General features: G+C 36.7%; 2 protein-coding genes across 2 annotated transcripts; both read left to right on the top strand.

Moving 5' to 3' along the window:
* Positions 1–1,167: 1,167 nt before the first annotated feature.
* On the top strand, positions 1,168–5,973 carry LOC147762010 (uncharacterized). The gene is made up of 3 exons (XM_087010277.1): positions 1,168–1,244; positions 2,506–3,094; positions 4,697–5,973. Exons 2-3 carry the CDS (start codon positions 2,506–2,508, stop codon positions 5,272–5,274), a joined length of 1,167 nt encoding a protein of 388 aa, XP_086866403.1. The 5' UTR covers positions 1,168–1,244; the 3' UTR covers positions 5,275–5,973.
* A 6,072-nt stretch (positions 5,974–12,045) lies between these two features.
* On the top strand, positions 12,046–19,768 carry LOC106176796 (N-terminal EF-hand calcium-binding protein 1-like). Its single transcript, XM_087011755.1, has 12 exons — positions 12,046–12,144; positions 13,135–13,159; positions 13,439–13,547; positions 13,866–13,989; positions 14,293–14,429; positions 14,839–14,966; positions 15,449–15,513; positions 15,893–15,946; positions 16,212–16,321; positions 16,537–16,614; positions 17,851–17,942; positions 18,248–19,768. Exons 1-12 carry the CDS (start codon positions 12,106–12,108, stop codon positions 18,268–18,270), a joined length of 984 nt encoding a protein of 327 aa, XP_086867881.1. The 5' UTR covers positions 12,046–12,105; the 3' UTR covers positions 18,271–19,768.
* Positions 19,769–23,446: the final 3,678 nt, after the last annotated feature.

The following is a 23,446-nucleotide window of genomic DNA, read 5'->3' as shown; positions in this document are numbered from 1 at the left end:
ACGCTACTGTACAGACATTCCAGTTTATTCCAAATAAAAGTTTTTGTATAAAAACATTTGTATAAAGATGGGCTTTGATTATGCGTTATAAAATTATCAGATTCATGTAAGTACGAACTGTACCGGAATTGGAATTAGGCTATGCGGGAAATGTAACTGGTGACGGAGCAAAAGTTTGTATGTAATATTGTATCGTCTGCACACAGGCAGAGGCACATCGACTCAATGATTTGGTGTTTGAAGATGAAGTGGTTTTATTCGTTGAGAGTTATTAGACGATAAATAATTTATATACGTTTAAGCGTAAGCGAATTAAAATATAAAACTAGAAAACTTCTGTAAAAAATATGGCATGATGATCAACATAGATAAAACAAAAACCATCGTATTCAGACGAGGTGGTAATTTAAATAAACATGAAAAATGGTTCCTAAATAATAAGGAGGTAGAAATTGCTAGCCATTATAAGTACCTAGGGCTGATATTCTCAGCTTTTTTGTCCTGGAGCAAAGGTAAGAGTACCCTAGCACAGCAAGGAGAAAAAGCCATGAATATTCTGATATACTTTATTAGAAAATTTGACGTGCCTTTGACTCAGTCGCTATAATTCTTTGATCATGTTGTTGTACCAACTCTGTGCTGAAATTTGGGGCTTCGAGAAATGTGAACAAATAGAAATAGTTCAACATAAATTCTGTAAAAAATTATTAGGGCTGAGTTCAAGGACTTCAAATGTCGTGGTTCTCGGAGAAACTGGTAGATTACCAATGTATCCAGTTTACACTATACGATGCATTAAGTATTGGATGGAATTGATTAGGATGGAACGAGAGAGGTACCCCAGAGCTTGCAATAATATGTTGCATACCCTAGATGAACATGGAAGGATTAACTGGGTGACTAAAGTGAAACAAATAATTTACATGTATATGTATGGTTTTGGTTATGCACAGATAGCACAAAATGTGGGTGATATAAATACCTTTGTAAGCCAGTTTTTACTTAGGCTGAAGGACTTTGCTAGACAAAATTGGGTTGAAAGCATACAAAATAGCCCAAAACTTTGTGAAAACTATGCATTGTTTAAGAGTTTATCGCGAGACTCACGTCCAATGTGGTTATTTTTAACTTAGCGTTTTTTCCGGAGCTGTTTCGATAAATTTCGCAGTTAACTAGCAACACCAAGTTACCTGAGGTTTTAGATGTCGAAGCTGTAACGACAGATTTTACAAGGAGACATTTCGGTAAGTTCATCAAGGGCGGCTAAACATTAATTTGTTCATCAACTAAATTACATGCGTGATTCTTTTAGCACCGTGCGATGCCCAAACGTTTAAGAAGATCATGTAACCCTTAACTAGGGCCACATATTGCTTTCCCCTAGATATCCACAGGTATGCCCTAGCAGGGCTGATTCTAGTATAGCTAGATATCATAGTATATTTGTGAATACGTATACCTAGCGGATACCAACCATTAATCCCGTGGAAGATACACTGTGGAAGGCGATGGGTGGATGATGACCCTCTTCTAGAAATACATGGAGTGTACAGGACAAAATGAAAAGAAGAAAAATAACCTCAAGCCAGTGAAAGAGCAGTTACATATATCATCCATATTCAGTTTAAATGATATGATATTCACCTGTGTATTACACGTATGCAGTAAAAATGAAGCGTTCTGGTATGTATCTTGTCGCTAATTTTGTTCCTAGATTACATGACTGTGCAAAATATAACTAGCATCCTGGTTAAAATAGAAAATCATAGTACAAAAAATGGACACCCGGAAATCTTCATAATGAGTGCAGTAAAAGTTAATGACTAGTAAAGGAATTGTGGGTCCCTTATAATTAGTAGAGGTTAAATTTAGCCGGTGTGACAGAAATGGTAGTCCTAGGAATGGAGTTCCCATGTGATGACTGCATATTGGGGGTAGCGGTCACAAAATGGATGTTAGTCCCGTTATTGTTAACACTGGCTCTATTCAGGGTAGGCAAACCTGATATTTGCTACTTCAATTTGGATTTTATGGTTCACTTCATGTGGTTAAATGGTTGAAAGTCAGGTTTTGTCACTGCGAGTTGGTATAGTATTTGCAATTTACCTGATGCGATCGTTTTTCTTGCATTCCATACTGTAAGATAAGTGATTCCTGCTTAGTTCCCTTTCTACTGTATTTTAATGCAAAGGGAACTGGGCCTGTTCTATGAAAAATTGGAAATGCTTCCTCCATGGTATTTAACTTCCATTTAACCTCAGTCACACACCCTTTATTTTTAACCATTTTAATGAAAATCAATTCTTTCCTACATGTAGGTCCAACGACCATTTCATAACCTGATGTATAAGACAGTATACATTGAGGTGCATTTTGAAACGACGTCTTTGGTACATAAAAAGCTCAATCTTTTTTCTTTATTGTTTACCGTTAATGTATAAATTGAGTAAACAACTAGAATAACAAACATATCATTTGCTTTTTTTTTATTATTTGGATCGGTAGATGACCATGGCAACGGCAGTGGGAATGCTCTCTGAAATCCCAAGAAATGAAAAAGAAAATTATTTCCGCATGCGGCTGCTCTTAGAACGTGCAACTGACGTGCTTAGAGATGTTCTCAGGACTCAGCTACAAGCAGCTTATCCAGGACTGTTTGATCCCAGTAAAACTGACAAACTGTTTGATGTACTTGACAATCAACAAGTCAAACATTCTGTGCTTCTGTTGAAAAAGAGAAATGTAATGAACTCGAGTCAAATGAAACTCCTGTACCCCTCTGGCGACCCTTCAACAACTGTGACAACGCAGGACTTAGATATTACACTTGCAGCTGTTTTACTAAGAAACATCACCAATCTGAACCTTCATGCTAAATGGGAAAATCCACCAGTTACCGACACCTCCATAGAGGCCAACATTGGTAGAGTGAAGACCTACCGCAATCAGCTCTCGCATGGACATCGTCTTGGCATCACAAACACAGCATTTCAGGCAGAGTTTAATGATCTCAAGCACATCCTGCTGTCACTGTCACCAATATATACCAGCGATGACTACGACAAGCTTCTTATTGTGCCACTGGAGGCTAAAGGTATGTTAAAACAGCATTTGCAAAAAAAAAAAATGTTGTTCTTAATTTTAAGAAACGTATTTTACGGAGTTGAACTGTACAACATTTTAATTAGTGTTGAATGCGCTTGTACCTACTGGTCTACGGTAAGGCATTCAGGCTAACTATACTCCCCTACCAAAACGTCACCCCTAATAAAATGGGTAAAGCGCTACAGAAATCATGTTATCAACCAGTGTTATTTATTAAACTTCTAAAAATGATTTACCACAACACTTTACTACCTGTACAACAAATAAATAAGCCAGCCATACATGTAGTTAAAAAAACGCATCGTGTTTAATATTTTGCAGTTTCCTCTGGGTTGTAGGACGCACCTGACGCGTCTGTGCATGGGATTAAATACATGTAGAATAATAACGTTTGATGGCGTTCCTCATACGTTGTAAAGATATTTTATCCATCAGCTTTTCATTTCGTAGGATATCCGACAAATTCTCAACGGGGGATTGATCTAGATTGGTTGATTTCATTTTTTTTTAATTTGCTTTCTGGTGTCGTTTTGAGACATTATATTGGAAATGTTTTGATGATTGCATGTATTAAAAGGTAAATTGCTTGGAATGTATAACGTTTATTTTGCCTTTAGTGAGTTTGTATTTATAGTGTTACATGTGGTCCCAAGGGAAATTTCACCCCTTCGCCCAAAAATACTACTTCGTGCCTAGTGTGAATGTTTTACAAAATGCTTTAGGGAGGTGTTGTTTAGGTAATTTATATCAGAAAACCCACGTAGTATTGCGAAATTATAGAATGTTTAACTGTCACTTCTGCAATACGACAGACATATATAATTTCTCGAAAATGGGGAAACGGCACTCCTCTGTAGGAGACGATTTATAGCCTCGCGAAAATTACCAAAAGGTTGCAAGCGCAGTGTAGCCCGGGCTTTCTGGCGGCTTTACCCAGGTAATCTTGCCCATGTGTCTGTTTGGTTATGATGTTGCCTTATCCACCAAATGGCTCTCATGGAACAACCAAAACTTCTGGTACATGTAGTTCCTTCTGGTACCTCCCTCCTGTGTCGCCCGCTTGGTAAAGAAAGTATCCCACTAATTCATGAAATCTAGTTGCTGTTGTGGTCACGCTAGGTAGGTTAATGTTCTACTACTCACACCCCCAATTTACACGATGGTCGTTATTTAATAGTGCAATTCAATCTGCGGGTACTCTTGTAGTCATGTACAAAAATGAGGTAGGGGTGACACTTTTTGGTAAGGGAGTATATTATGCAATGCTTCCATTATTAGTATATGCATTGACAAATTAACTCAATCAGGCATACATATATTTGAATACAGTCAGGATCGAGCAATATATACCTTGATATTGAAATAAATCTTGATATTATCTGTGAACCAATTATTTTGAAATAATGACACTGATAATGTGTGGTATAAGTACAATATGATTTGGCTTTTGAATAAACGTTTATTTAAACCGTTTGATTATGTAATATTACATAAATCATTAAAAAATCTAAGTAGATGATAGGCTACCAAGGTCATTATTGCAAAAAGTTATAATCCTGTTTATTATCATATTTTAATATTTTATTTTCAGTTGCCCCGTGTCAGCTCCTCTCAGTACAGCTACCAGGAAAATTTGCTGACCTTAAAGGCCGTGAAGACTTGGTTCAACAAATACAGCGGCACATTGCAGGTGAAACCAGGCTTGTTCTTCTAACTGGGATGGGGGGCATTGGGAAGACCTCGGTGGCTATCGAGGTCGGGCATCGCGAGCAAAATGTGTTGTTCATTGATATGAGACAAGTCACCAACCTTGAATCTGTGAAGTTATCTCTAGTCCAGCACTACCACCCAACAAGTTCCCTGAAAGATTTATACAGTGACTATCAAAATGTATTCATACAATCTCTGTCTAGTTTAACTTCAGACACTGTTATAATATTTGATAACAATGATGAGGTATTGAAGTCAAATTTGCAAGAATTTCACAAATTGATCCAAGATATTTTGAATTCAACAAAGCATATCAATTTACTGTGCACCAGTCGTGAAGCATTCAGTCAAATGTCGCATCACATGGCTGTCATGACTTACCTCCCCTTGATGAGGCCCCTTCCATTGATATTCTTTGGGAAGGAAAAACCTCTAGACCCACTGATAGTGAATCAGTAGTGTTAAGTGAAATAGCAGAAAAATGTGGGGGGAATCCACTTGCACTGAAATTATTAGCAGTTCAACTCAAGAAAAAAACTGTGCAGAGAGTATTAGACAGGATAAAAAACAAAAATGTTATTGAAAGTCTTAAGGTAGCAAATCTTCCAGCTTCTCAAGAAATGATGGCATGCCTGGATATGTCTTATGAAACACTAAATACTGAAGAAAAAAGAGTATTTAGGGCTTTGCATATGTTTCCAGTCTCATTTTCTCTGGAAGAAGTTTCAGAAATGTTTGAAATAGATGAGGATGAATGTGAATCTATCCTTGACAGTCTTTCCAACAAATCCCTTCTCAGTTCAGACCTAAGTTCCTTTGATCTCCATCCCTTGTTAAGAGCTTATGCGGAGTTTCAAACAAGGAAAGATCAAAATGAAATAGCTCACATACAAGATGCATACTGCAAATATTACATGAAACAAACTCCTCTTCTGTTATCCGAATTTGATACCCTTCCGTCTAAAGAAACGCACGCAAAAGCACAAAAGATACTGCCACATCTTAGGCTTATTGCTGGTTTGCTGTCAGATCAGCTGAGCAACAACAAACCAAGCGACAAAGAAATTATATTCAAAGATTTGCTGCACATTGCCTCTGTATTTCAAAACCTTTTTTTATTCCCTGAAGCCTTTTCAATACTGAACTCATTGAAAATGTTGGTACAAGAAGGTACGTTGAGGTCTTTTGGTGGAATTGTCTATATGTACATTGGAAATGTGCTGTGTGGAATGGGAAAATACAAAGATGCCTACGACTTTTATCAAAAAAGTGTAAAAATCTTGACAAACTCACTGGATTCTAGCCACCCCGTGATGGCTTCAGTTTACGGCAAAATGGGCTATGTCCTAAAGGAAATCGGTGAGTACATTAAGGCAATATCATATTTGCAAATATGTCTTGAAGTCCAGCAAGAAAACCTTGGGTCTAACGATCCTGACATTGCCGACACATACAGTAGTATTGCTGATACACTTAGGTCCATAGGCAAGTATACAGAAGCCCTTTCAAATCAAGAAAAATGTATTGATATCTTAGAGAAAGTATTTGGTCCCAAACATCCTAATACAGCCATGAAATATGACGCACATGGCACAATCCTGAAGGAAATGGGTAGGTTTAGAGAAGCATTTACATTCCACCAGAAAAGTATTGACGTCTTAGAGTCATCATTTGGTTCTAAAAACTTTTATACTGCTTCGGCTTACAGCAATATTGGTGAGGTGTATAGAGGAATGGGGAAGTATAGAGAAGCCCTCACGTATAACAAGAAATCACTTTCAGTATTTGAAGAAATATTTGGCCCCAAACATCCTCTAACTGCCAAAACATATAACAATATTGGTAACACATTGACCGAAATGGGTAATAATCCAGAAGCATTAGCATATTATAAGAAATCACATGCAATCTTGAAAGATGTACTCGGGTCACAGCACATTGAGACTGTCAAAGCAATTACAAATATTTGTAAAATACTAACGGAAACTGGTAAGCCAGAAGATGCACTTAAATATTATTCTGAAAACCTTGACACCATGACAGAGCTCATGGGTCCAAAACACCCTGAAACATCCGCCATATACCACAGCATGGGCAACTTGTACTGTGATATGGGCAGGTATGAAGACGCAATTGCATGTTATCATAAATGTCTTGAAGGCAGGGAGGAAGTCCTTGGACCCAATCACCCGGATACTGCTAATACTTATAGCAATATGGGTCTGGCGCTTGCTCACATGGGTAAGAATAGAGAAGCACTCACGTACCATAATAAATGTCTTGGAGTTAGAGAAATAGTTCTTGGATTCAAACATCCTGACACTGTCAGTGAATACAGCAATAAAGGACATGCACTTAGTGAGTTAGGTGAACATGCAGAGGCACTTAAATACTACGAAAAAGCTCTTGACGTAAGAAGAGAGATACTTGGTGACAAACACCCTGATACTGCCCTGCTATATCGCAACATTGGCTGTGTCCTGCATGATATGGGCAAATATTCAGAGGCCCTGACATATTATGAAAAATGTCTTGAAGTCTATCATGAACATTTCGGGCCAGATCACGAAATGACGGTGACTCTTAATATTAAAGTGCACTTCATAAAATTGATAATATTAAGTAAGGTGCTTGTGAATATGAGCAAATATCTTGCCACTGAACTGATAGTTAAAGGCAAATTTAATCAAGCAAGTCGATTCTTAAATTTTATTGATTGGAAATTCAAGCTTTACAAATTTTGATAAGATTTTTCAATTTATATTGACACATAAATGGTCAGTGGGCCATTTTTTATGTGTTTATTTCCTTTTTATGTGAACAATACAAAGAGTGGGATAGGTCATATATTATAATTTTTAATCAGTGTGTGCCGTACGTCGAACTGTAATTTGACGCCGTTTCTCTATCAAAATTATGAATTAACACATGAATTTTACCTAGAAATATCCCCATTATAATAAATATATAATGAGGTAGGAAACGAACTAGCCGAACAGTACAGGTGAATAACAACGGATCATTCACGGAACGGCTCATACACGCGTCTGCTGCGTGTACAATCGGTCAGGACGGATGGTTCACCCAGAACGGGCCGTACACGGGACACCTGTATTTATTAATTTGTACCAGTACATTCCGTCTTGGGTTTAAGGATTTGCACTACCTTATTCTGTACATGTATGGATCTCATACATGAACACTCTGTTTTGCCATTCCGAGAAATAGGAAGTCATTCAATGATTTTTTTTCAATCTTCCTACCAAACAAAAGTACCAGAACAAACCCGTAGTGCGTCCACATGTCTATATCATATCTCCCAAAGACTTGTATTAACTTTCCTGTTCAAACCTGTAGTGAAGATTCTACTTATCTATATCATATGACATCACCCCGAGATTTGTCAGGACTTTCCAGTCGGTATACAGGTTTGTTATTTTTTCCTGACCTACTGCCCAATCTTCACATGAGGCCTATAGCTGTGACTTCTTAAGAATCGATTCACTTACTAAGTCAAAATTGCAATCTCATATTCATCCTCAACTATGTGGTGAAGATTTTCTTCACTTAATTACACTTCACTTAATTTAAACGGCTCAAGAACAATATTAGATTTTGTTATTCAAAATGTTATAAAGTGTATTGAAAATAGTTAACGTACTAGTAGGAATAGCTTAATTTTCGTGTGTCAGACAAAACAGATAAGTACTTATTTTCAAATGTCGGGTCGGTAATTAAAAATAAATATTTGTGTTAAACAATTAGCAAATCTCCAATCACCAAAATATAATGTCAGTATATCTATGACACACTTATGTAGAATTATTTAAATATAGATATTATGCTGGACCCCCCTCAACCCTGCACATTACTGAACCAAACAAATAACTGACCCCAGTCCCAGAGCACGCTGTAAAATGCCTAAAAAATTTCAAAACTGTATACTTGGTCAGCTGGCTGGTAGATTTTGGTTTTTATTTTATAGCTACTGACAAATGAAACTCTATTTATTTATCAAGTTGTAAGTTTTCTGCAATACTCATTTACAAATATTCTATATTCAAGATACCAGGCATAATTCAACAGCTTATTTCATTTGTTCAATTGTGTTATTGTATTGTCAAATGTGTGTTAAACATTAATCCATAATAATACATAAGAATATGTAGTTTTAGAAGACATGTTGAGATACGGCCCCAGATGGTCAGATATTCTGGTATGTTGTCTACCCTGAACTTAGAAATGTCGAGATGATACCTTATATATCTAGTGACATTGTAACTGGGTGAAACTAGTATTAAATGACATGTATATAATTATGTGAATTTATATTAAATGTATATTTATGAAACATATATGTGTACAAAATGGAAGTTAAAGGGATAATAACTCTGCGTTTCGGCCAAAAAATGAATTTTCCTGGAATAAACAACAATTTTCCCATAATAACCAATGGTTAATGAATCCATTTTCCATTCAAAGTTAGTCCCTGTTTTTTTTTTTCTAAAAAGTTTGTTTTTTTTTTGTCAAAATCTCTTAAGAGATTATATCAGAGTATAGCCATCAATGGAGGTCACGTGGTCTGAAGACAAGCTCAGATATCTGAATAATAGCTATAACTGCTGTTTTTGCTGTAAAAAGAATATCTTATTTTTCTGTGAGTTATTCAAAATGTTTTTGTTGTGAAATATAGACCTCATACGAAGAGTTATTATCCCTTTAAGATGCTGTGGTCGACAGCATCGATATATCATGAGGTAACCAATGCAGCTAATATTTATACATGTGCATCCATATACTGTAACTTGGCGAAACACATCTAAATTAAAATACAGGTACATGTACTTTATATCAGTATATGAATATATGTGTAATACATGTTTGTAAAGTTATACTAGTTAAGAGGCTGTGGTCGACATCACGAGGAAACTACATGTGATCAACGTGTTTAATATCTGCACTTGTTGAATTTGAACTGGTCAATATCTATGTATTTATTTTTAGTTTAATATCGTAACGTATTATATATATATATATATATATATATATATATATATATATATATATATATATATATATATATACTAAAGATTCATGTTGCATGGAAGTTCCAGGATTAAAAAATAAATTGGTTCAATAAAACCACACTATTTTTATTAGGTATATTTATTTATATTACACATATTTATTTACCAAAATTTTTCATATTCTTTGAAAAATCTTACGACACTTGTCAACGGTCAACAATAATAAAATAGATATTGAAGTGAGTAAATGAAAAAACCTGCATGAATTTCATAAAACTTAGTTTTTGGTTTCATTTAGTGATTTTTAAATCAAAATTGGCATTTTTTTTAACCCACATAGGCCTATGCCTTGATGTACTGATTATTGGATATAATATGGTATGACTCGCTTAAAGTGATAATAACTCTTCGTTTTGGCCAAAAAATGAATTTTCCTGGAGTAAACAACAATTTTCCCATACTTACCAATGGTTATTGTATCCATTTTTACATTCAAAGTTAGTCCCTGTTTTTTCTCAAAAAACTTTGTTTTTTTGTTATAATCTCTTAAGAGATTATAACAGAGTATAGCCATCAATGGAGGTCATGTGGTCTAAAGACAAGCTCAGATATCAGAATAATAGCTATCACTGCTGTTTTTGTGGTAAAACAGAATATATTATTTTTCTATGAGTTGTTCACAATGTTTTTATTGTGAAATATAGATTTCATACGAAGAGTTATTATCCCTTTAAGTGTTTGATGGGTCCTGATCACTTGACGGTGACCAAGCACTCCGCAACCAGGTCACTGACGTGATTTTCATCAAAGAAATTTCAAACACATTCTTTAGATACCTGTCCCATCCTTCGACAAACAATTTGCTACAAGCAAATAGTTTTCTGAAATGATCATGTTAAAATCAATAAAAAGTTTTTTTTATAAAACTTGGTTTTAAAAAGGAGTTCTTTACGTTAACGCGCTGATTGATGATACTGCATGGTTCAGTGAAAGTCTGGACGTTTTCTGTGATGAATGAAATACCTTATAATTTTCTTGACTATGAAGGCGTCATCAGTGCTTTAACCTCTGCCTGGAAAACTGGCGTAATAGGGTACCACAAGGACCTTACAGTAATAACGAATAAAATTTTGTATTTTTAAGACCGAAAAACAAATTAACGAAACTTTTTATCTGAAATTTATTTTAGGTAAAGATGCAATACCGTAATACCATTTAGCACTCATGACAATGGGAGGGAGAAGCATATAACATTGATTTTCCAATTTAGAAATGGAAATTGGTCCATGCTTTGCCCTTTCGAGAAACAAATTATCATAAACTATACACATTGCCATTCAGAAGTTTACATAGAATTTATTTCACGAATTCGATGCTCTTTAAATATAATATAAAACATGAACAATTTAATGCACTTTTTGTAATGCCCCCCCCCCCCCCCCCCCCCCCCCAAATCTAAATATTACATATTTTCTGGGATTGTCCACATGTCCAAGCTATTTGGACTTGTTTCATTCAGAACCTATGCACACAGTACTGCAGTATATCCTAACCAAAACTAAAGATGCATTTCACCTAAAAAAATTGATAACACACACACACACACACATACAGTAGGCCTGTATGAAATTTAAAATCAGAATTCACAAAGCTGTGGTGCTGACACAATCTTTCTTTATGTGACTTTAGGGCTGGAGGGTCCATACATTTTTGTAGGCCTAATAATAATAATAATAATAATAATAATAATAGGCCTAATAATCAGGGCCCAGTTTTATAAAGGACGTTTAGCACTAACCTAGCTGTGTTTAACTCTAACCAGACCTAAACAGCCTGTTAGTTAACTGACCTTTAAATAATTATTTAATCCAGTTAAACAAGGCCAGTTAACTAATTGGCTGTTTTCCGTCAGAAGACTGTATATAAAACACAATTTAACCATCTTTTAGTTAATGGGTGTTAGGAGAATTTATCTACTGGTTAGGCTTATCCACTGGTTAGTGCTAAACGTCCTTTACAAAACTGGACCCAGGTGTTTTAACATAAAATAATAAATTTATATTGAGTCCTATTGGCAGGATGTAAAGATGGAATAATACGCGTTGACATGAAATTATTTTTAAAAAGCCGCAAAAATTGCTTCAGTGTAACGCCTTCTAGCGTTAAACACACACACACACACACACACACACACACACACACTAACACTTCCGCATCCCTTTGACCCAGATACAAACCTCGCATTTTCTCGCGTGATTTCAAGATGGCGGAGAAAGAGAAGGGGATGTCGATTTTCCTCGATGTAAGTGCATTTATTTTGTTAACAGTCCATGCTGCCAGTGCAGATAAAGTTTTTATACACGCTCCTTAGATATCTGTTTGTATAGTATAGAGTCGTGTTTTCAATGCTAGTTAAATAAAAGATATTTAAGATTTTATTGGACCAATTAAGGACGATATTTTGTCAATAATGCTGTAAAGCAAGATTATGAAGAGAGGGTCCAATAAACAGCTTATAAATGCTGTGATTATATATTTTTTGTTTTTGCATAAGCTTTTCTTTAAACCATTATGCCGATTTAATGTAATTCTATTTACAGTGAGCGTATTGTTATTATTATTATTATTATTATTTTTTTATTTATTAAATTATTTTATTTAATATTAATTAAAATTCTGTGTTCACGATGTACTTGGCCAACACTTGATTTAGTTTAATCAGGAAATTTAACAATGAAAGAATAACAAATCCTACAGTTCTGGACAATATTGCAAAATATCTCCAAGCATCAAACTCCCCATTCATGCCCTGACACTGCTGAACTTCTGATTAGTTTATCATCATGGAAAGTCGTAATGAAAGCATGCTGTCAGCTGCCAGGATTCACTGTGTGTATGCAGTATAGAAACATTGATTTCCATTGAGCCACTGGTCCATTAGCGTATTATAGAAATATGACAAATGCCAAATGTGAATTGTGTGCAGGGGCCAATCACAGAGTATTTGAAGGGGGTCCACAGGGTTTTAAGGGCCCAGAAAAATGTTAGTATTTTAGAGGGCAAAGGGTGCCATTTGGTATGGTTTAGAACTATGATTCAACTAGTCAAAATTCTCATTTTAAGAGGGGGCCCTTGGTGTGATTTTTTTTCAGAAATCAAAGGGGGGGGTCAGGACTCAAAGACCTCCCCCCCCCAAAAAAAAAAAACTGTGTGTGGTAATTGCGTGTGTTCTTGAACAATCAGTTGTCGTAGCATAAAATTGAGTTTTAATCAATGATATGGTACTTTTCAGGTGTTTAGAAGAGCTGATAAAAATGGTGAGTAAAGAAATATCAGAGAGGAAGCAGCCCTTCAGCCAAGAAAAGTGATTTTGAAATTGCTTCTTTTGAACAACTTTATTTTTCATCTTGCAATGTATTGTAATTATAACAACAAGGCAGGGTTTTCATAATATTTTGAATTCAAGAATATTTGAGAGTCAGTATCAAAATATTATATATCCTCCCCTCTTTTCCCCTAATACTGCCAGTGGAAACCCTGCTTGATATGTTTTTCTAGACTCAAAATACTAATGAAAGTATGTGTAAAATTTTTAGATGATGGGGCACTGTCACTGGAGGAATTCAGGGCTTTTTTTGCTGATGGAGTGATTACAGATGAAGAGTTGGGAAACTTGTTCAGAGACATTGACACACATAAAACAAAGTAGGTTTATTTGTTAGCTCATAGAAGACCAAATCTATTTAGATTTAACATTTCAGACAAATCCCAAATCAAGGATAGAGCAGCAGATGTTTAAAACAATGCTTCTCTTTTTCCAAACATAAACCAACATCATTTACTAACTGTTTGAATGTTAATGTCTTATTTCCTATAATAAAAACAGATTGACAAGAAAAAAGAAGTGAGGTGATATACATTGATGGTATATACTGAAATATGCTAGCACAAAATAAGGAGGTGGAGTAGGAAATGAGAATAAAACAAATGAAATTCAGTAAAAGGTGTATTCTTTCCCCCCAGTAACCTGGACACTGGAGAGCTGTGTACATATTTCTCCCAACACCTGGGACCCTTCAAGGAGATGTTTGGGGCTCTGGAGGACCTCAATCACTCCATGACCAAGGCACTTAACCAGTCAGCCCAGGTAAGAGGGGGCTCCAAACTTCTTTACTTGTGTATAACTGAAATGAGACACCTTGTCAAGATGAAGAATTTTGTCAGGCTTTTGAAATTTGTCAGTATACTGTATATGTAGTGTTATGCATAGAATATACAGGACAGATGAGATTTTCTCTTTTCATGAAAAGAAAAGTGTAAAGTTATTTGGTGTGTATCTTGAAAAGGTTGGTCAGAATTCTACCTGATGTCTCTGTCCCTCTCTCTCTCCCTCTCTCTCTCTCTCTAATACAACATATACAAGCACAGTCATTTTGCTTCTCTACTGCAGCAATACCCCACGGCAAGCTTTATAGAGCAGTTTGTCAGTCGTTTCCTGATGCGAGAAATGCTGAACCAGCTAGTGGCTGTCCAGAAACCAGTGGAGACTGCCAGCGATTTCATTGACGAGAAGGCAATCAAAGAGAGGTAAGATACAACCGTGAGTTAGATTGTAAGAAAGCTGTTGTTCATAGAACTGCCAGCGATTTTATTGACGAATAGGCCATTAAAGAGATTTGAGATTAAGAACTAAGATTTTTCTAATGCATGTGTTTGTAAAACTTGCAAAAGAGGATTACAATCTGTTGAATTATTTGCAGGTAGGAAAGTGTTACTGTTCTCTGTGTGATTTAAACATAGCTTGTTGGGGGATTTATATTTTATTTAAATAATTTGGAATTTAAGGAAATATGCACTGCAGAAGTCAAACCTCTCGTGCTCATTCTAGTTCATAATGTTTTCTATATTCTGCATATTTGTGCTTAGTGTTTGGTAAATATTTTGGTATATTTTTATCCAGTGTTTGGTGAATACTCTGTATATTTTCACCCTGCAGGAGTGGCATCAGCCAAGCATCTGTCTCTGTAGATGTCCAAGGAGAAACTCCTGGTGCTGTACCTGGCTGGTTAGGCAGGAGAGCTAGAAGACAGTATAGTTCTCAGTACAGTACAGGCTCAGAGGGAGGTAAGTATTATATATAACATGTGATCATAGACAGTTAACTAGACAGGAGAGCTAGAAGACAGTATAGTTCTCAGTACAGTACAGGCTCAGAGGGAGGTAAGTATTATATATAACATGTGATCAGTAGGTTTTGAATACTTAACTGAACAGTGCCAGCTGTGGATCTGTGGTGATTATAAATTAAGTAGAGGTGAGATATCTCTTTTTTGATATCAGGCAATTTACAGGCAATTCATCATTTTTTTCTTTTTCCTTTTGAAAGCCTTGCTCTTATTTGGTTCCAGAGCTATGCCTTTTACCAGGGTTGTGATTCAAGTTTTCACTAGATATCGACAGGCATTATTATGTCTTATACTGTGTGTATATTTTATGGAAGAAGATTTTCACAGAATTGAAATCGTTATAATGTTGATCTATGGCAGAGAGTATTCCAAGGCTATGATATAGGTTTTAACTGAAAATGTCTCATTTCATTTTTTCAGGCAGTGCTCCTCTGAACATGCAGATAGAGAGACTGAGAGGATTGGTAGATCGCTTGGAGAATAGGGTATGCACTGAAAACTTATCAGAAAAAACATCAAATTATCAATAAAAGAACGGTTTTCTTTTAAATGATTAAATTTTGTGAAAGCATGAAAGAAAAAAGGTTCTTCTGTTAACAAAATGAAAGCTTTGAATTGTGTTACATTAGCCTGAGAAATATTGCTACCTCTGGTTTGTGATTCTTATTTATTCCTCTGACACATGGCCTTGTATATATTGTCAGCTGTAATATCTTTACTCTCTATCATGGTGACAGATTGATTTTTCACAGATATGTCTCTAGATAAATAGACAGTCATTTTCCTCTGTGGCTTTTCCCATTCTTCCCTATATAATCTGGTAGAGGGTAGAATATCTTCATGAGCAGAGATTCTTAACTTCAGGTGAATTTTGAAGGAATAAAGGAAGAACAGAAGGATGTCCCAGAAGAACAAATGGTAACATGGAGTGTAAAACTCAGCTAGTGGATTAATTGAAAAGCAAATAATATTTTCGTTTGCATTTGGTTAAAAGATAAGATTCAAATATGTTAATTAACATCTGATGAATTTTTTTTTCTTTTGTACCAAAAAATGTGTTTGTCATACACTAATATTACACATTTCATGCTATTCCATGAAAATTTTCCTCTCATTTTGCATGTTTTGGATGAGAACAAAAATGTTCAGAATCTTACCGAGACTGTTGAAATGATTATTTCAGATGCTGCTGGTTCACAGAAGGTTCCCTGTGTCTCCAGATCGTATGAAAGCTTTCCGAGGGAGTCTTAGGATGTACATAGAGGGCACCAACGAGGATGAGCGATGTCTAAAGTTAGTCTAAAGTGTCTAAAGTCAGTTTAAAGTGTTCTGTTTTATCTGTAAAAGGATGAGAGATGTCTAAAGTAAGTCTGAAGTGTCCATAGTCAGTTTATTAAAGAATGGTAACTTAAACTAAAAAGCTCATGTTCAAACATCTTGCATATTGTTGATGAAAGAATAGTGATTTGGGCAGAAGCTAGTTATAAAAAAATTATTTTTTATTCCAGTGTCAGTGTGCTTACCTACAGTGGCTCAGACATGTTTATTCTCTATGAGATGTGGGAGAGCAAGGAGGCATGGAAGAGGTGAGGGGGGGGTTCTATGAGATGTGGGAGAGCAAGGAGGTATGGAAGAGGTGAGGGGGGGGGGGGGGGGTAGGGGTATGGGTTTTCTATGAGATGTGGGAGAGCAAGGAGGCATGGAAAAGGTGAGGGGGGGGTTCTATGAGATGTGGGAGAGCAAGGAGGCCTGGAAGAGGTGAGGGGGGTAGAGGTATGGGTTTTCTATGAGATGTGGAAGAGCAAGGAGGCCTGGAAGAGGTGAGGGGGGGGTAGAGGTATGGGTTTTCTATGAGATGTGGAAGAGCAAGGAGGCCTGGAAGAGGTGAGGGGGGTAGAGGTATGGGTTTTCTATGAGATGTGGGAGAGCAAGGAGGCATGGAAGAGGTGAGGGGGGGTAGGGGTGTGGGTTTTCTATGAGATGTGGGAGAGCAAGGAGGCATGGAAGAGGTGAGGGGGGGTAGGGGTGTGGGTTTTCTATGAGATGTGGGATAGCAAGGAGGTATGGAAGAGGTGAGGGGGGTAGGGGTGTGGGTTTTCTATGAGATGTGGGAGAGCAAGGAGGCATGGAAGAGGTGAGGGGGGTAGGGGTGTGGGTTTTCTATGAGATGTGGGAGAGCAAGGAGGCCTGGAAGAGGTGAGGGGGGGTAGGGGTGTGGGTTTTCTATGAGATGTGGGAGAGCAAGGAGGCATGGAAGAGGTGAGGGGGGGTAGGGGTGTGGGTGGGGGTTTTCTATGAGATGCGGAAAAGGTGAGGGGGAGAGGGAAAAGAACTGTACTCGGAATTAAAGCAATTGGGGTGTGGGTGTGGGCTATGTATGAGATGTGTGAGGCCTTGAAAAGGTGATTGACAATTTGTTAGTGTTGAGACAATATGCAAGAGCAATGGTGAGACTTGAATACATACATTTGTACTAGTTTTAGAGGAAAGGATTTTGGTTTTATGATTGATTATTATAGTGAAAATATAAAACATGAATACTATTATAGTGTTGAATATAATTATAGAGAAAATATTAAACATAAATTTAGTAGTGTTTGGCAGTAGTATCCCGAGAGCAGTGGCGAAACCTGAATACATTAGTATTAAAGAAAATGATATAGGTTTTTTTATTGAAATTGTGAAGATATTAAACATGAACGCAAATTGTATTGCTGATCTTGAAGGAAAAATTGGGTTCAAGTGGTATGAAGACTTTTAACTAATATTGTTAATATGTAATATTGTTCTTATCTCAACTTTATTTCCTCCTTACATGGCAGTCACCTGACGTCATCCCTGGCCAAGAACTTCCAGCACAGCAACATTGACAACCTGCAACAACCAGAATCTTGTAACAGTATGCCTATACCTAGTGAGTGAACACCACTACCGCTCCCTCCCCCCCCTCTCTCTCTCTCTCTCTCTCTCTCTCTCTCTCTCTCATTCAGTGTGACAGCATCTTTTTAAAGCATTTTAGTTGTAATTTAACTTGTGTAGATTGTTTAACTTGTTTTTATGGGAAATTTCTTATGGAGGAGGCAGAAGGAAGGGATTATTATGGGATAAAAAATAAAGAAATATAAAGATAGCATGGTTTTAAACATAATCCTGATTTAAAGATTATGATGGTGGCTTGCAATGACCAACGTATCATGTTGATATCTCTTGATATTTTAGGTGCATGGTGGAAAAGAGACTGAAGATGTGGAGGGAAGCTAGTTCTGGGAACAGAAATAAAGAAGAACACCTTAGTACAATTGACAAAAAAAAATTGTCAGACCCCCACCCACCTTTAGTGAAGCGTGTTAAAAGTGTCTGTTCTGTCTCCCCAGCTGTGATATCTGTATGCTGTTCACTCGTCTCTTTACTGAATAGATAGACATATTTCCTTGTAGGGACCAGCTTAGTTCCCACAGATACAGAGAGAGAGATGATCTTAGAACTTAGATCTCTCAGTGTTACATGTGCTGTAAATGATGAACTATAAAATAACATTGAGAACAGTACAAAGAGCAGGCTAGTAGCTGTAGGCTAGGGGTTTGGGGGGTTCAAACAAACTGCTCTTTTTGCTGGAAAAAGGTCCCACTTGGGTAAAATTTGACCAAAGTACACAAAAGTTTCAAGGTAAAAGGTCCACTTTTTAGAAAAGAACCCCCTGGTAGATTTTGAAATTGCTGACTATGGGCCTGAAGGGTTTCTACAGTCAAAATGAAGAGGCAAAATGAATTCAGTTGATGGATCTATTTCAGTGAGTATTTCTGAGTAAGTGCATTTGGCAGAAGTGAATTAATTGGTTTACTGCCAGCTGTATACTGCCAGTGTTTTAAAAGTATTTAAAACTTCTGCCTTCCATCTCAACATGAGGCAGGTACCTTAAAGTATGCGGTCACTCTCCACTTTACAGCAGCGCCCTCTAGGAGGACTCCATGAAACAACATATAGGTGGAGCATTGTAGCCAAAAATTTGAAATCAACAAATGTTCAATTTGAATAATGTTCAGTACAAACAGATACAGTCTGCATTGTCTAGATCATAAGAGGAGGAAAGCCTGCTCTAGATAGTCTGGGAAATATTTTCCAGTGTCTTGGTGAAAGAGATTAATTTTCTGTTGGCAAATAGTATTAAAGTTATGAATTCTGGGACAGGAACTTTAAGTAATGGCAGTTGCTCAGGACACTTTTCACAGATCAAGGATGAATTTATAAAGAGTTGACTTTTCTGTAAGCAAAAGTATTAAAGTTATGAATTCTGGGGCAGGAAATTCCTCAGGAGACTATTCAAAGATCAAAGATGAATTACTGGTAGAATTTTTTTTTTAATTTTGTGTATATACAGGTCACATTTTTGTATATGTTTAGCGTATGTTGGCGTAATACAACATATTCTATCCCTTCAGAGTACAAGTACTTAAATTGTGTATTTTCTAGTTAGGAGTATATTTTTTAGAACCCGTATTATGTTTACCTAAGGAATCTGTATAGCAGCATTTCATCAGTGTCCTCTTGTGTTTGATGTTTTTTGGGGTATATAAAACTTGTCTTCCATGTCTTCACTGAACAGCTGACTACAGTGTAGTGATTGTTAAAACATCCAACAGGGAATTACAGCAATAGCTAAGAGTACGTATCTTTATAACAATATTTTTTCGTTTTTATCTGTACTAGTTATCGTATAAAAATAAACTTAAACACCCTCCAGCATTTCGTTTACTTCCTTACTTTTACCCCAATGTGACAGGAATGGTAGTCCTAGGAATGGAAGTCCAGGCTCCCATATGATAAGTATAGGTTAAGATTAGTTGGAGTATATGGGACGAATGTACGGACTACGGTTCCTAGCAGTCTACTACTACCATTCCTGTCACACCGACATGGACTAAATTCTTAATGTTGTCCATGGCCTCGGCGATGAAGAAAAAGACCTCTTCACTGTGATAACGTGTTACCAGGGTATACACTACCATAGGCCAGCTTAAGGATGGTATCTTTTTAATCATTTTTTGTTCATTTTATTGTGTACTTTTTGAAAAAATTCTGACAGTAAAGAAATGGTGAACATTGTCGTAGAAATATCCGCTGAAAGCAGTTCCTCTGTGGCCCTAACAGAGCTGGGGTCGTTGTGCGCCAGGCTCGAGAATCGAAGTACTGCATAAAGAAGAGGTCAAAATGTGCCTGTTTAAACAGTGTAATAATGCACGTCTGTGGCAGTCTCAATTAGGTATTTATTATTTCGCTCGGCCACTGTAAGGAACCTTTCTTAAAGGTCGCCAGCGCGTGAAGACAGAAAATCATTTATATCAGGTAAAATGGGGATTACTTTGACCACTTAAAAACAAAACATAAATATCAGACCACTTACATCTTGTTGTTGTTGTCAGTTTATTGCTGATAACCTGCAGTAAGTACTACTTTCATCTATTTAATGCTATGTTGTAAGGGCCTATAGTATTTTAATCCGAATGGAATACATAATACCCCAAAATGATAGATTTTAGACGCCAATAATGATTTATTTTTCAGTACATGTATATTTTGACATACAGTAATTTTAGTTTAAGTGTATAAAAACAATTTACCTGTCCACACAATGACTGTATTTAATAATATTATTGAGCGTTAATAATTAATCATGAAAGAGAAGAAATTAGCGGAGAATAGTGTCAGCATTTGGTTTTTAAAAAATAAACCTGTAAACCATGAAAAATGTGAAACTTAACAGATTGAAAAAATTGCCACTTGATTCTTGACTGGGAACATGTGACATGGACTGAGTCACGTAAGGAATAATACAAGGAATAAATAAATAAATAAATAAATAAATAAATAAATAAAGCTTGAGAGTTTGGAAAGACGAGTTGATGACGTGCAGTATGTACGTGAGGGCTGGGCAGGCCAGTAATCAATAATGTTCTTTATCTTAAGAAAAAAAATTTGCCTCGTGACGTGCGTGTGCTGCAGTACTGACATGGAAATTTGATCGAATTTTTATTCAGAGAGACCTAAAGGGCGATTTGCTGGAACGCATCCCCCTCCCAAAATCCCAACCTCCCCCTTCCCTCACCCCCCCCCCCCCTCCGCCCCCCTGCCGCCAGCCTACGTGGTGGATGTGTGTGCTTTGGCTTGGTATTTACCATGGGTTCTTTTAAGAATTCCTTCAGCATCACCTTTAAACTTTAGGCTCCCTTTTAAAGGCTTCCATGCGTGGAAAGAATATTGTCTTATGTCAGGAAAACAAACGCTTACCCTGACCACATAAAAACTATAAAACATCAATATCTCACCACTTAGATCTAGTTGCACCAGAAGATTTATAGTTGTCGTTGTCAAAGATTTATGTTTTCTTTGCCAGCAGTATATCATCAGTAACCTACAGTAAGTATGGTAAACATCAGGGTTATTTTGTAGTTTAACTTATATTTTATTGATGTCCTGTCGTTTTGATTTCAATTAATGAGAAAGAAACTGAAGTAAATATAGACTTTTGTTATTTTCCTCGACTATATTCTGTATTTAGAATTAAACTGCTCGCGAAATCATGGTAATTTTTCATATAGCAAATAACATAAGGAAAGTGAAAAAAAGATTATTAAGGCGAGTGTTAGAAAGACGAAATTCAACGAATAAACAGTAATTTAACAGAAATGACCAGAGAGTTTTAAGAGGCAGAAAATAACATGTAAGGCTGATCCTAGGATAGTCGTAAATGTGTAAACTACGCGGGCAACTGGTAATCAAATCTTCTCCGCGTCGCATTACGAATAAAAATGAGTCGTCGTTCTTTTGAGGGGTTTTAAAAGACTTTTTCCGAAATAATTTTGATCACGTTTTCATATTATATTTATTCTTTTATCCAAACCACCACCCAAGGGCGGAGAATAAATTTTTGTCAGTAGTGTAATGCTATAAGAATAAAGTGATTTTCTTTGATCAACAGCTAATATTGAAAGTGTTTCCCTACAATATTTGGATGCCTGTGTAGACCATATTAACCAGGGAATGAGGCTATGCAGGTGGATATCCTCTACGCTGTCGAATCTGATTTTTATTTCAGATTTTATATGCACCGGATGAATGTTTTAACCATCACCTCTTTCCGTTAAGCTACTGCAAATTTAAAATGCCGCAAGTCCACAAAAATTGTTTTAATTTGACAGAGAGGAATCACCGCCTCCGAAACTCATTCAGTGAAAAGTGACGCTCGCTGAAGATGTACCGGTATGACAGGAATGGTAGTCTGCTAGGAACCGTAGTTCGTTCCCCATTACTTTGTACAGGTGACTTTCGCCTCATATGCTAACCCCAATACTCCAACTAACCCTAACCTGTACTAATCATATTGGGCCGCGGGATTCGATTCCTAGGACTATCACTACTCTTTGACTACAGGGTCGCTAGTTGTCTGGTATTTGACCCTGCTAGATTGGGCGCGATCACCGAGAACGTGTTCCACGTGAGACATATTCTTTGCCAAGTTAAGTAGCAGTAGACGAGTTGACTGGGTGTCTTCCCACAGTGGGTTTTACCTTAATTTTATAAATTTTTAGAGTCTCCTGATATCAGGGGGGAAACTGCTACTTTTTTTACAAGACAAATGACATCTCGCCCTAAGCGCGTTTTACTCCACGTGTTCCATTAAAGATTCAATGAAAGCTGGTCACAGCAGTATAATACCGTCTCTATGTGAGCTGTATGCGACGAGCAGCCGAGCATGTTAGATGACGGTCACGAAGTATTTTCTCATAAGACTTTTTTCTACAGTCGCAGTACACAGGGCTAGTGTAGCTTATCAGACCGTAGCCATTGAGCTTTCAACTTATCACCCGTTTTGAGGATAAAACCTTAGACATCAAATAATATCAAAAAAGGGTGCAGGCATTGTAATTTTCAGATATTTCCATAAATAGGATGCACAAGAGGGCCACTGAATTTATTTGGTTGAGAAGACAAACTTAGAAAAAAAATCGTAACTTCAGAAGAAATGCTTGTCTGCATGCTTGGGTGATAAAATGCAGATTTTCTTCACACATATCTACAATTTATTGTTCGGAAAGAACAGCTGAAAGGCAGAATAAGGGTACATATGATACAGCGGAGCAAAAACTTGACACAGTTCCCTTTTTATAACATTACGTACACGATTAAGTGAAGGTAATAATCAAATCGAAATAGTTCTTGATTTGACATTAAATAGCTGTCAACTGTAGCAGTATAGTTATCAAATAAAGCGTGATTGATGCTCATTCTGATGTATAAAAACCCGTGCTTTGATAACGTCCCCAATGGCGTTCATCGATTCTATCGGGGGGACCCCTTTGGAGAAAAACGAACATGTTGTCAGATTAGGTCACAAGACTAATGTGAAATTACGATTAGCAG

The sequence above is a fragment of the Lingula anatina genome, chromosome 4 (assembly GCF_051362555.1).
Source record: "Lingula anatina isolate TDL-2025a chromosome 4, LinAna3.0, whole genome shotgun sequence".
Classification (NCBI taxonomy): Eukaryota; Metazoa; Brachiopoda; class Lingulata; order Lingulida; family Lingulidae; genus Lingula; species Lingula anatina.
The sequence above is the reverse complement of the archived record's forward strand: the minus strand, read 5'-3'. Positions and strand labels throughout refer to the sequence as shown.

What these genes read in the sequence shown, in the direction of transcription:
- LOC147762010 (XM_087010277.1), top strand. Translation starts at nt 2,506, where the DNA reads ATGACCATGGCAACGGCAGTGGGAATGCTCTCTGAAATCCCAAGAAAT. An exon ending in TGTGCCACTGGAGGCTAAAG is followed by an intron (nt 3,095 to 4,696) that starts GTATGTTAAAAC and finishes TTTTATTTTCAG; the next exon opens with TTGCCCCGTGTCAGCTCCTC.
- LOC106176796 (XM_087011755.1), top strand. Translation starts at nt 12,106, where the DNA reads ATGGCGGAGAAAGAGAAGGGGATGTCGATTTTCCTCGAT. An exon ending in GGATGTCGATTTTCCTCGAT is followed by an intron (nt 12,145 to 13,134) that starts GTAAGTGCATTT and finishes GGTACTTTTCAG; the next exon opens with GTGTTTAGAAGAGCTGATAA. An exon ending in CAGTACAGGCTCAGAGGGAG is followed by an intron (nt 14,967 to 15,448) that starts GTAAGTATTATA and finishes TCATTTTTTCAG; the next exon opens with GCAGTGCTCCTCTGAACATG.